Consider the following 13924-nt stretch of genomic DNA (forward strand, 5'->3'; position numbering starts at 1 on the left):
ACCACATCTGCAGTTATAAGAAGGTGTGCACACTTATGCAACCACTAAATTGTTTATTTTTACTTCCACTCTTGTTTTTTTGAATTGAGATGTGCAGGTTATATGTCACATTAAAATGTGTAAAGGTTTTGGAAAAACTTGGCACTTGAGCAGGGGGTGTGTAGACTTTTAATAGCCACACTGTACATGTCAGAGTTTGGCAGCCACATCTACGGTACTATAATGCTCATGTATCACTTAGCCCTGCCCACATAAAAACGCCTTTAGAAGGCTATAGCAGCAGGAATTTTATTTGGTGTATTTTTACGCCACGGGAGAGATCAGTCACACATCAATCATAATTCATAACAACGAGATGCGCGACGCTTCTATTCTTAGTCGTTGACAGTCTGATGTTTTCAGACTTGAGAACGATTGCGGGGAAGCGCCAAATTTGGCACACCACAGAGAAGAGTGTTGTTAACAACGCTGTCAAAATTGAATGATGACAAACATTCACCTCTGAAAAATGGATACCAGCATCTTTATGTTTACATATTTTTGACACAAAAGTATGTCTGCTTAACTCTTCAATCAGGTCGTTGCTGGGCTCTCCGTGCCCCAGCCACCAGCTAGCTCGCAAGCTAACAGGCTTGTATTTACCAATCACAGCTCATCTGTTTTCTGATGTTGAGCTGAGCCGTGATTGGTCAGTACCTGAACCCTGAGCACCTGTGATGTCATTTTCAGTGTCAAAATGGCCGCCCATTGAGATGTATAAAACCGGGTGCTGATAATTATTATTATTTTTGATAGTTTTTTGGGGCAGGTTTGTTAGTTTTTATTTATTTTTATTTTTCTGAAAATTATTTGATTTAGTTTAGTTTTTATTAGTTTTGTAGTAATTTTTGGTTTTAGTTTTTTTTTTATGTATATAGATTTTATAAACTTAAGATGTCTTTTCAATTTGTTTGGTTTTTAAGCATTTTTTTGTATTTATTTATTTATTTATTTTTATCCATCCATCCATTTTCTTGACCGCTTACTCCTCACAAGGGTCGTGGGGGGTGCTGGAGCCTATCTCAGCTGGCAATGGGCAGTAGGCAGGGTACACCCTGAACTGGTTGCCAGCCAATCGCAGTATTGAAATTTATTTCTTATGCGAATTTTTTTTTTTTTCAGTTTTAGTCTGAACTGGCGACAAAACATTGGTCAACTACTGATAACCTCGATATCGCGGGTGAGGGCCGACTTGCGCTATAGAGGCCTAAGTGCGTGTCTGGGCTGTGTATTAGCCACGCCCCAAAAATATGCAAAACAGTAATGGAAAAGAATAGTTTCATTTCAATAGGACACAGCTCTCAGTCTTCCAACATATTTCCAGCAATTGTCTTCAAGCGTGTAATGAACTGTGGGAAAAAAAATCCCTGAATTCACTTACAGGGTAATTAAAATATTCTGTAGTATATTATTTGGACTTTGGTTCCCCCCCGCCTGCAAAAAAAAATAAAAAAATAAAAAAAATGTCCTGTTTTCACACAGGACTTTGAGAGTGACTCTGTTAAGAGGACATGATGACGCTGTACCGGGAATGACAGCCTGTTTTTTTTTTTTGTTTTTTTTCTTATCCCCGCTTCCTCTTGCGCACTCAGCATTCATCCATTTAGTTTTCGGCAGAGTCAGCTGTTGCATAAAGCGCCGACAGTTCCTTTTCGGTGGTGAACTACGCAAAAACACAATCGAGGTCCAGGTGTCGTCAACAATAAGACAATTATTGGTGCCTTAGCAGCCGTGTTATTATGCACGTTCTCCCATAGTAGGTGGGCTGCTGGTTCCCATAGTCCGAGTTCCAGATCCCAGCGTTCTGTAACTTTATCCCTAACACTGGCCGGGGTGTTCGTTTACTGGGAAAATCAAGAGTGTATAGCGGGGTGAATGACTCCGTTATCACCATTAGTGCAAGTGGGGCTTAAAAATTGAAGGTTTTGTAAAGGCTTTTTTTCCCATTTTGCTAGTACATGACATTTCTAAGTCTTTTTTTTTTCTTTTTTTTTTTTTTCCAAGATTATGTGGTGATGTGAAACAAAAGGCATGATCAAGTCATGCTGCATTTATTTATTTTACTTTTTTCATGAATTCATTACCGCGTTGGGTACTCAGGACTTAATGTTGTATGCTAAGGAACCCCTGAATTAAAAAAAAAAAATAAGGCATTGGCTAGTGGACATCAGAGTGATATTAAAATATTACAAAACTAGCGCAGTTTAACACAAACCTCTCCAACATTAACCTAAGCCATTTGTGTTTTTGTAGCATTACAGTTGCGACTGTTTATACTGTTACTATTGCACTTGTGGCGGCAGCAAGGTTATTTTAGTTAAAGGTGGGACTTCCGTTTTCACTCAGGAAAATGCACTATATAAATACAGGATGTATACCCATTAACTCCTTCTAAATCTACACATCTGGGCTTCTTTTAATGTTTGGTGGTGATTTTTTTTCCCATCCTATATTTATATAGGGTATTTTTCTGAGTGAAAACGGAAGACCCCACCTTTAACTAAAACTAACAAAAAAAAACTGAAACTAAAATTCAAAAAACAATAACGTTACTGAAATAAAATAAAATCAAAAATGTTTTTTTTTTCAAAAAACAAAAACTAACAAACTACATTTATGTTTACAAAACTAACTATAATTATAGCAAAAATGTCTTTTGTTTTCGTCGTTGGTACGTAATTTAATGCATGAGCCTTTGGGGGTGATTTTAAATGTCATTTTAAGTCGATATATTTTGATATTAACCGGAATAAGGACATTTGAAAGTGTCACACAGAAGTGACGTCATCTAGCAGCAGCCAATAGAAAAGCACCTTCAGATGACGTCACTCCCCTGGTGTTTTTATTAAATATTGCGCACAAGTAATACTCTTAAAAAAAAATATATATAAAAATACTGAAACTAACTAAACTAAAACTAACCATTTATTAAATAACTAAAACTAATAAAAACTAACAGAACCACCCTTAAAACTAATTAAAACCAACTAAATTTAAAAAAACAAAACTCAAAATGAAATAAAAACTAACCAAAATGAAAAAAATCCGAAACTATAATAACCCTGGGTGGCAGACAGTTTACTGTCTAAGTATAAAACGAAGACACTAGTTACGCATTGTCTATTTAAAACAACCACATAACTTTGCCCTTGCAAAATCTGCTCGCTCAGTGTTAGCATGCAATGCAACGCGTCATAAAAGCATAAACAATAACACGTAGCGTAAACAAAACAATAAAACATTTATATTATTTATTTTTAAGCACAAACTGTACAGCCCCACATTTAGACAGACAATCCGCACAGTCATATATTCTTTATCCTCTACGAAAAACGACTGAAGCTTCGTGAGTCAGTTGTCAAATTCTTCTGTCTGTATTATACTGCCCCCTGATGGCCAAGGTATAGGACAACTTTAACTTGTAAATCAAATCATCACTTTATTAATTTTCATATGTCATTGTGTACATCATGAACCGAACCCTTCACACCAGTATTCAAAGCGAGTTGGCATATTTGGTATACAGTTACAGCCTTCGTAGAAATCTTTGTCAACAAGGTCACTGATATGACCCCGCTATGTGTAACGTGCCAAAGAATCTTCGTCACCTTCTCCATATCCGCTGTCAAACGGCTCGCTCTCAATTGGGCGACACATGACTCCGCGGTTAACCTATAAATAGCCCCATACGTTATCATTGGAAACGACATGTCGCGCATGCTGAGTGTGAAATAGCCGTCAGAAGGCGAGCGGAGGTTAGCCAGAAAGCATGCGCTGCCACTTTTTGAAAGGGATTCCCTGCACAGTAGCCAACGCCGTTATCAGGCTCTTATCTGGCTAATGGTTGATGACCTTGGATGGCGGCAAAGACGTCCCTCGGGGCCCGGAAATGAGAGAGCCATAAAAAAAAATCTGAAGAGTGTGTTTACTGTCTAAGAAAACTGCATTTGTTCAGCACTGTAATGTGGAGATGATACTGCTATTATTACTCTGTTGGCAATGATTGTTTTCGGTTAGGGCTGCTTGATTATGAAGAAAATATTAAACGATTATTTTGATAATAATTGAAATCGCGATTAGGACAATCATATTTTTTGGTACAAAATAAGAAAATGTTTGGATGTGACAAATATTAAGATAAAATTCTTTCAAGAACTATAATTATGCAAGTTCCTTTTTGGATGAAATAAAATGTATTAAATTATTTTAAAATAAAAAAAAGGTGCAAAGGTATTAATTAAAACAACTCTAATTAGTATTATCTTTTTTTTACGATTATGCTGAAATGAAATTTATTGTCATGTCATTTTAAAATAAAATAAAAATATACAAATGTATAAATAAATAAAAAAAAAAATCAAAAATTAGTATTCCGTATCTTTCTTTCTTTCTTTTTTTTTTTTTTTTTTTTTTTTTTTTTTTTTTTTTTTTACAATTATGCTGAACTTCTAATTGCGGAGTGTAATAATAGAAATTGCAATTGAGTTTTGATTAATTGCACAGCCTTATATTTGGTATTTAGCAGACTACTTCCCGGTTCACAGAGTTTGACGGATGGTGACATTTATGATTCTCGGTGGCGGACTATTTCAACGATGCCACTGACAAAGTGACAATAAATTCCTTGAGTTCAGCTCATCCCTAAAATGTCTTAATAACCGCCGTGATTGTTGCCAACCTAAAAATGATGACATCGCATCCACATGGTGATTTTTATGCACTTGTTGCCATTTTATTTTCAGCACAACATGAAATTCTAAACTTCTTATGACGGTTTTTGTGCTGACAAGGAGCCTTTTTGCAGCGTGTTTGAAAATGCCGATGCTTTTATTGCGCGGCTGCAGACTGACTGTAATTATGCACAATTATAGGGGACAAAAGGTTAGCGGGAGAGTTACACATTATACAGTTTTCATCGCTGATATTTTCTTGGCTCTGTTATGTGTGTTGCCCATTCATGTGGCTCTTTATTTATTTATTTTTAAAAGCCTTTTCATAGTGTTTCATTCCTTGAGTTACATTCCTGGTCTTTTACCTTCACAATCACCACATATGATCCCGTGTTATCAGTTTTATGGTTATTTATCAAAATTTCTGGCAAGCTCTCATCAAGCCACCAAAAAAACGGCATGGCCACCACATCCGAGTTTGACCTCCCTTCCAATCCTTAATCTCTGTCTGTGCCTCCAGGTTATGCTGCCCAAAAGTTGCCTGAGTCCCAGCGAGAAAGAGAAGGGCTAACCACGCCACAACCATCCCCAGCAGCTTTTTCCCAAAGACAGAGACATGAGCAACCACAGCGCTCCCAAGCAGGTCACGGATGGCGTAAGTCGGCACGGAAAATGTGCCTTTTTTGTGTTCTGGTATGGAGTTCGATAAATGTACCCCTAATAACGTGTCAAACTCATCGTTGCACGCCAAAGGCTGCACAACGGAATCCTCTCGGGCTGTCGGTCTTTTCTGAAACGCTTGAAATAATTCTGGACCGGATCGGGGGTTGCGTTACAGCAGCTTGCCCGGGATTTCTTCGCTGGACCAGACTGTCCGAGCCCCGAGCGCTGCTGGTCCTCGGCCAAAACAAGCAGCATTCCGCTGCCGCATGGAGAGGTCCTCCACATGGCTGATTAAGATCCCTTAGTGGGACATATCTATCGCAGGGGATATTTCTTCCCATGCGTATTCCAAGAATGGTAATTTATGATTATGGCATTCCGGGAATTTTACCGTAACCATTTCTGTCTGACCTTTTACCCAGTTTTTTTCACCTCGAGCTCATCTTTTTTTCTCTTTTTTTTCCTGGCTCAAGGTTATCATATACAGGAAACAGTTTATTGCATTTGTGCTCCAGTGAATAGACTGTGACAAATGTCTCGAGAATGTCTTTACTGTAGAAATGTAGGAAATTCCTGCCTCACCCGTTTCATGTCCACTCGTCGTACGTATTGTACGTATATATGCAGTTTGAAATAAGTTCGGCAGAATTTCCAGATTTCGACACGGAAAATTTAGCTAGCTTGTAGAGAGTAAAGGATGCTTAAAAATAAAGTTTAAGCGTTAAATATACCACAAAGTAAGGATCCAAAAACACTTAATTCAAACTCATTTTACAACACTACATACTACATTACATAACGTGACCCCTACACAAGGAGCAACTGGAATCTTATGCTGTTTGCTGTCAGCAACAGAAAGAGCAAATATGTTCATATAAATATGTGGATAGGTGTGAATTTAAGTTTATTGTATAGAGAGAAGAAAATCTGTTATATATCTGCAACCTAATAATTAGGCATTGATTACGGCAATAAAACGGATGCGATAGTGCTATCAAGCATAACAATAATGATAATAAAGCGGAAAGCACAGACGAACGGGCCCTTGCACCACCTTGTTCACAGAAAAATCCTCAAAACAACCACCAAATTTTTGTCGCCATGCTCCGCCCACATGACATGACGATTTGTCTTTGATACTGGTTTCCAATGTGGGCGTATTTGTTTGGAACATGGATGGATGTAATCCCTAATAGGAATTTACCTGTTGTTGAGTTTTGTTTTTTGTTTTTTTTTAGATTGAGAATTTTTCAATTTAATGCCACTTCCTTATTTAAATACTTCCTCGAATATTTACAATACCGGACAGTCCAGTTCATTTCCTTTGAGCCCACTGTAAAAAAAAAAAAAAAATGGTGTAAACGTGCCATAAAAGCAGCTGATTGGATACGTTATCCTGAATACGCGTGGGCCGCAATGTGTCACACTTGCTAGCAGGAAATGTGGCGGTAAGAAGCTCACGAAAGAAATATCAAGAAGAAAAAAAAAAGGGTTTGTTTGCACTGTGAAGCTTCCTGCGTCCTCATTGGCTGCTCTCTCAGCTCCGGCTGAGTTAATTATTACATCCCGGAGACAACCATTGCACAGGGGAGAGTTCTGATTAAGTGTCTTTTGGATATTCAGGCTTGAGTCATGCCGTCCTCCTTCCCTGAAGAGCTGCTGCTGTGGTCATGTGACCAAGGCTAACTGGAATGAGAAACGTGGTGCGGCTGGATAGAGAATCTCCCTTTAGTGACTTTTTTTTTTTTTTTTTCCCCTTATAGAAGCATTTCGAGCTATCAGTGCGCTTTAAAGTAGTGACAGCTCTTGCAAACCGCCTCCATGGACTATCTGTACTCATTCAAGGTGAGTTTGGCATTTCAGCAGTATTTCCCACAGGCCGAAAGGAAACCGAATTCCTGAAATGATCGTTGTAACCTCACAAACGGCAGCGGTGTGCTAGTTTAGTCCCTCGTGTCTCTTTTTTTGCAAAGAGGCCAAGGTTGCGCAAATAAGAGCCAGGAGGGGATTCGTGTTTCCCGCGACAAGTCCCTTTTAGGCTTTGCTGGCTTGACTTGACTTTGACTACAGAATTGGATTGTTTACATTTTAAATTATTGGCATAGATTTTTCCTATAGATGGCCGTCCTTCAAAACATTAAAACATGGAAATGAAATCCATCATACGTGTAGAGATGTTATTAAAAAATTTTTTATGTTTCCTCTGACGATCTAATCAGGAGACAGAAAAATGCTGTTTTTATTAAGGGGATGGCTCACTCGCCCTGTGAGGATGAATTTGAAACCTCATTGGTTAAAGAAACAGACCTTTGTAGAGGATAATTTAAGTTACATCGATAGGCACTGCTTAATTGGAAGGCTCTGGACCGATTAGATTTGACATGGCAACAAAAAAAGGGTAGATTCTGATTGGACCAAAAAATACAAAATATCAGCTTTTGACTAGGGATTGAACGATATCCAAACGTCATAATACGATAATTATCACGATACAGTAATGACCGCAATTAAAAAACAAAAAAAAAAAAACCAAGATATTTAAGAAAAAAACTAGAGCTGTCAAACGATTACATTTTTTAATCAGATTAATCACATCTTAAAATTTTGATTAGTCGCGATTAATCGCTTTTTTAAAAAGGCTTTTTATCAACATTTTTTTGCCCGCCAAATTCAAAATGCACTTCTTAAGTGTTAATTTTTTCGGCATTCAATGTTAAGCGGATGTCTCATCCTCCCCTTTTTCTAATCAGTTACATTACTTGCATAATTTAAAGTGGAAAAAAATGACCCATATAATTTGACATGAACAAACATTCTGAATGTCACATGCAAACATTTTATTGAATGCTTCACTTTAACTCATTGACTGCCATTGACGGAAAAAGACGTCAAATCATGCATTTTTTTGCTGGGCTGGCAGTGAATGTGTTAATGCATGTTATGTTTATTGTTCATACACAACCTGTGCTACCTTTAACAAGTATCGTCAATGTAGTTCGGCTAAAGTGGGCGAGAAGTACTGTAATGTTTTATCATGGAGATGTTGAAAAATAGTTGCTGGTATGACTGCTTTATAGGAGTGATAACCAACACAGTGGTCCAAACATGCCTAATTCAAATTATACTGCACTAATAAACTAACCAGTAGAGGATGCTGGAAGTGCACAGTTGGATTCAAGCCTCGCCATTATAACAAAGCTCTTAATATCATGAGATGATGATGATATTGTGGCAGTGAATGAGTTAATAATGCACATATGAAAACGCTCGAAGCCACACGCTAGGCTGTGACATGATCATTGCAACACCCTCCCCCACCTTCGTCACCCTCTTTAAATGCTGACTGTGTCGGATTTGAGCCAACTTCCCAGTGCACCCGTAATCTCCTCCACGGTCTTTATATGCTGGTGTCACTGCAAGCTTGTTTGTATTACGACTTCCAGGTGCTTTTTTTTTTTTTTTTTTGCACGTGTTTATTCGTCCCATTTGCTGACTCACTTCACGGGAGAGTCGATACATCACCTTCCCCGTGTTTTTGTTGCTCCCCGCAGCTTGTTTTGGCACATGGCGAGCGCTGGAAAATTGTCTCACCTCTGCGAGAATCCCTCGCACGTCTCTCCCAGCTCCGGGGATTGGCTGTGAAAATAAACCTCTGGAGAGGATCTTATGTTGCGTTAGTACGTTTCCTGCAGAAGTTTTTAAAGCGATAAAGTTGGTTTGGCTGATCTGGTCTTTTTCACAAATGTGAGATTTATGAGTTTCATCCTTTTTTTTTTTTTTTTTTTTTCTTCTTTTTTTTTTAAGATGAAAGTTTGAAGACGATCAAATATATTTTCTAGAAGTTGTTTAAAATATGACCTCTATAAAATTGCCACAAAACCAAACAAAAACATTTAATAGATTAAATTGATTCAGTCGGTTTGTGAATTTCGGCAAAGTAGTCCTGCTCACATTTATACTGTGCGCTCTTGATGGATTAGAGCATCTCAATGTGCAAAAAAAAAGTGAGATTTATGAGTGGAAATACAGGAAAGAAGTGCTATGATTGATAGTCACATGCTTTGCAATGCTCCTTGCAGCAGCAGAAAAGTAATACATAGTTCATGACCCTCACACATCTGGCCAGGAGTAAAGCCCTCTTTCCCGACGTCCTCGGGTGGCGGAAAAAATGATCAGTTATCACTGCCATGTGGAAAAACAGTAACAGAACTCGGCACATGGTCATTGTGTACAGTTTCAGGCTTGAGAAGACCCGTCATGTCAACTGACGCTTCAACTCTTGGAGCTCTCGTCGGCACCAAGGCTCCCTCTAGCGTCCATTTAAAAAAAATAAAAAATAAAAAAATACTGTACTTTGTTTTTAACTCAAACATGAAATGCAGTCATATTTGGGAGTTAAATGGAATCAATATTATTTCAAATTTAAAAATTTTGGGCACAATTAATTTTTTACATTTTATTTTTTAAATTTTTACTTCATTTTAATGCCTTAAAAATATTCTTTATATTTTTTTATTTTAATTTAACTCCTTAAAATATTTGGGCTTTTTTTGTTAGTTTTTGAAAATATAATTGTCTTTTTTTTGTGTGTGTGTGTTGTTTAAGTGCAGAAACTATAAATCTCTTTTTTTTTTATTATTATTATTATTATTATTATTTTTATTTATTTTTTTACATGATAGAAAACATAAATAAAAATTCTTAAAAAAATTTCCATAATGTGATTGGAATAACCAGATATGGAATGATACATTATGATTTTTTTTTTTTTCTTTTTTTTTTTTTGTCACATTTGTCAAGAATTTTTCTGTGCTTTTTAAAGAATTGTCATTCCCATCACAATAGATTACTTGTAAATGGTCATTAGGCATTAAATAGAAGATTAAAATGAACATTTTCATGAGCATGATGAAATACAGTATTATTTGGGAGTTAAATTGAATCAATATTAATTTAAATTTAAACTTTGGGGCACAATTAATGGCACTACTAATTTTATATTTACTTATTTATTTAGATATGTATTTATTTATTCATTTATTTATTTTAATTTAAATCCTTAAATCCTTTTTTTTTTATTGTTGAAAATATAATTGTCATTCTTTTTTTTCTTTTTTTTATTTAAAACTAAAAACCTAAACCCCCTAATTCATGTTTTTTTTTCATTATACAGCTGTCACATTTGTCAAGAATTTTTCTGTACTTTTTAAATAATTGCCATTTCCATCACAATATATTACTTGTAAATAGTCATTAAGTATTAAGTAGAACGGAAAAAAAAAAAAAAGAAAATTTCATGTGTTCACCTCCTACAGTCAGTGCTTCCATTCAACATTGAATAAACAGGAAGTACTGTAACCATTATTAGCACATTCCATAAACACGCACGTTATGAGTATGTTTACTGGTCAGCAGGGATAGACGCCAGCTCACCCGTGACCCCAATATGAGGACAAGCGCTATAAAAAGCGAATGCCACATGCTCATCGCTGTGTTGTTTCTCCTCGCAGCCCGAGGCGTCGTCTTCGCACAGGCCGCCGCAACCGGACGAGGACGACGATGGCGACCTGAACAAAGCGTTGGGGGTCCAGCGCTTCCAGCACATCCTCAGACCGTCCACATCCGTGCCAGACGAGCAGCACCACAACTACCACGAAGAGGACATCGAATGTGAGCACGATTTGATTTTTTGTTTTTATTTTTTATAATGTCATCGTCATTGCTTTTGATATATGTATTTTTTTTTAACGATAAAATTTGAAATCGGATTTTCCCCGCAGACCACCGCCACTCCTCCCACCACATCCACCGCCCCCTGTCCAAGTTGCCCCAGGATGGACGCCGCAAGAAGAGCAGCAAGAAGCGGCGCAAGGACAAGGACTACAAGAGCGGTGGCCCCATCGAGGAGGGTGAGGATGAGGAGGAAGAGGAGGAGGAAGGGCAGGAGACTGCCGCCGCCTCTTCCGAGCCAGCGAGGGTCAAGGATGTGGAGGTAATGACATTGCATACGTAAATTGAGAGCTGCCATTGAGTGTCGTTTGCATTATTTCCTTTATTAACTCATTCAAACCCAAAAACCTGCAAATACATTTTTAAATACTTTGTCCTTCACTCCCAAAAACATATTTATAAGTTTGTTTTTTAATGCTAGAGCATACAGTAGGCTTTGATGCAGCATCTGACCTGAAGAGGGTGTTTAAGCGCAATGGCAGTTATTTAAAAAAAAAAAAAAAAAAAAAAAAAAAAAGCCAGCAGGTGGCAGCAGAGTATAAGAGATCAGCCAAGGGCCATGTTGCAACAAGCTCTTTTTGCCAGTGTTTTCAACAGGAATTTTGAATTACTATGAAACTTAGCTATATGCTAATGTAAATTGCTGCAAAACGGAAATAGATAGAAATAGACTTTTTTTTCTTTTTTTTTTTTTTTCCTAATGAAGAAAAAAAGAGACTTTAATCTTTCTTTTGGTAGGTTCCATGTTTTGATAGCAATAGAACACAATATTCTGTGGGCCTTGCAAAATCAGTCAAAATCCAGTAAATTAGCATTAGAATGTAGCTAAGTTTCAGCATTATTCACAAATCCGTTTAAAACGGTGGGGAAAAGGGCCTTTTGCAGCATGGCCCTGGTTGATCTCTTATACTCTGTTGCCACCTGCTGGCCGTTTTTGTAGTAACTACCATTGCTTCAAGCATTCTCTTCAGTTCAGAGGCTGCATCAAAGCCTTCTGTATGCTCTAGCATAAAAAACAACAACAAACAAAAAACGTATACATACGTCTTTGGGACACTTAAAACATTCAAAATAGAACGTATTTATCCGTTTTTGGGAGCAAATGAGTTCATATTTTTGTACAGTCTAAATTATTCATGGTGGCGCTCAGGTTGAGTCACCGTGAAAACGATGTACCAAACATGATCTTTATTTAATGTTTAAATTTTTTCACTTTTGAGATTGTAGTTTTTTCTTCCTACCTACTGTATCAAGACATGTAATGTTAGTTAAATAAACGTTTTCATCAAAATCTAAGTTGTTGATTTGGTAAAATAATGAAACAAAACATTCAGAAGTGAACGAATTAACAGCATAAAAGCCGCAAAAATGCCACATCAGCACTTTGACGTGATATTTAACTTGTGTTCTTCAGTTCTTCTTGTCTGATGACGACCACGTGGGCGTCCCGTCCCAGGTTCTGGACGTGGTCCCGCAATCCGTCGCGGGAGTCGATCCTGACGACGGCACGTCCGCCGAGTGAGTGCGGCCCTTTTTTTTCTTGTTTTTAATCGCGTTTGTGTCTTGTTATTTTGCCGCACTGTTCGTTGCCATGTTTCGGCATCCAGTGGTCCCGCTGTTCGCATTGACGCGCTGCACCCCAGTAATCTCGTATATCAGCTGTCGCTATAGACGACGAGGCACACCTCCACAGAGGCCAGGCAACACCTATGACATTTAGCCGTCCACGCATCACTGTACTGAGTCTTTGACCGGGATCAAGAAGAAAGTACACGCCTCTCGCTGGGACATTTTTGATAAAATATAAATTGATAGATGCTGCTGTCGTTTTGACTTGCTGGACGGTGAGTTTGTGTACGCTCAGGCCTTGTTTGATTTTACTACTTTAATTGCCTAAGCGGTAATTCTTCTCACTAACATAACTGCTCTTTTAGAATTTAAGTAAAGTACATCCTCCTTATCTTTTGTGAAAAAATTTATAAATGATATACAGTAATCTGGTAGAAAAGACAGCTCAAATGTTTCCCCAAAAAAAAAGGAAACCAAGAGGACACAAATGGCTTAAAAAAAAAAAAAAAGATTATAACTTGCTGCAAAAAAAAAAAATGAGATGAGAAAACCCATGTAAAAATAAAAATTGTCTACTTCCAGCAAGCCCGAGTCGTCAGACGTCCCCGGCCCGCCGCATTCGGACCACGCGCCGCTAGCCCGCGTGTCCTCGACGGGCCGCAGCTACGACCTGCAGGACCGGCGGCGAACCGGCAACATGACGGGCGCCGAGCAGGCCAAGTACCAGCGCATCGCCACCGACGAGAGCGAGGCCCAGACCCTCGTCTCCGCCGACCTGGACGGCATCAAAAGTGAGCATGGAACACATTGTTGAGGTTAATTTGAATGAATGAATGAATATTATTGCGGTCCACTAGTGTAATGCTAATGCTAAATAGCATCTATCTTGCAGTGTAGTGTTAATCCACATATTGAAAACATGTAGACAGACAATATAACAACACTCACTGTCATATTTTCTTTATCTTTAGCAAAGAATGACTGTTAGTCTTAAACTGTTCTCAGGGAGCCAACGGGCACACCAGAATTATCTATTGATGATGTCATTCAGAAAATGGATGAATGTTTGTATAAAGTGCTACAATTATGAAATGCTGTTTTTCGCCAACGTCAAGTTTTGCCCTGTGTACGCCCCCACCCATTGGTCGGTTCAAGGGGTGGGGAGGTGAGTGACGTGCCGTGCCTCCCTCCCCTTCCCCTTGTTATGAAATTAGCCCCTCCCGCTGTCAGCTGAGGCCTCTGGATGGCAGCCC

General features: G+C 38.2%; 1 protein-coding gene across 3 annotated transcripts in view; it reads left to right on the forward strand.

Annotated features, from left to right (window-relative positions):
- The window catches only part of LOC144009014 (anion exchange protein 2-like), a 37993-nt gene that overhangs the window by 9370 nt on the left and 14699 nt on the right, over positions 1-13924 (forward strand). For all 3 annotated transcript variants that reach the window (XM_077508468.1, XM_077508466.1, XM_077508467.1), the window contains exons 3-7: positions 5230-5364; positions 10883-11042; positions 11153-11364; positions 12517-12620; positions 13254-13462. In XM_077508468.1, coding sequence (XP_077364594.1) covers positions 5326-5364; positions 10883-11042; positions 11153-11364; positions 12517-12620; positions 13254-13462 — 724 coding nt within the window. In that variant the 5' untranslated portion in view covers positions 5230-5325. The remainder of the gene's footprint in view (positions 1-5229; positions 5365-10882; positions 11043-11152; positions 11365-12516; positions 12621-13253; positions 13463-13924) is intronic.

This window comes from Festucalex cinctus, chromosome 20, assembly GCF_051991245.1.
Source record: "Festucalex cinctus isolate MCC-2025b chromosome 20, RoL_Fcin_1.0, whole genome shotgun sequence".
Taxonomy (NCBI): domain Eukaryota; kingdom Metazoa; phylum Chordata; class Actinopteri; order Syngnathiformes; family Syngnathidae; genus Festucalex; species Festucalex cinctus.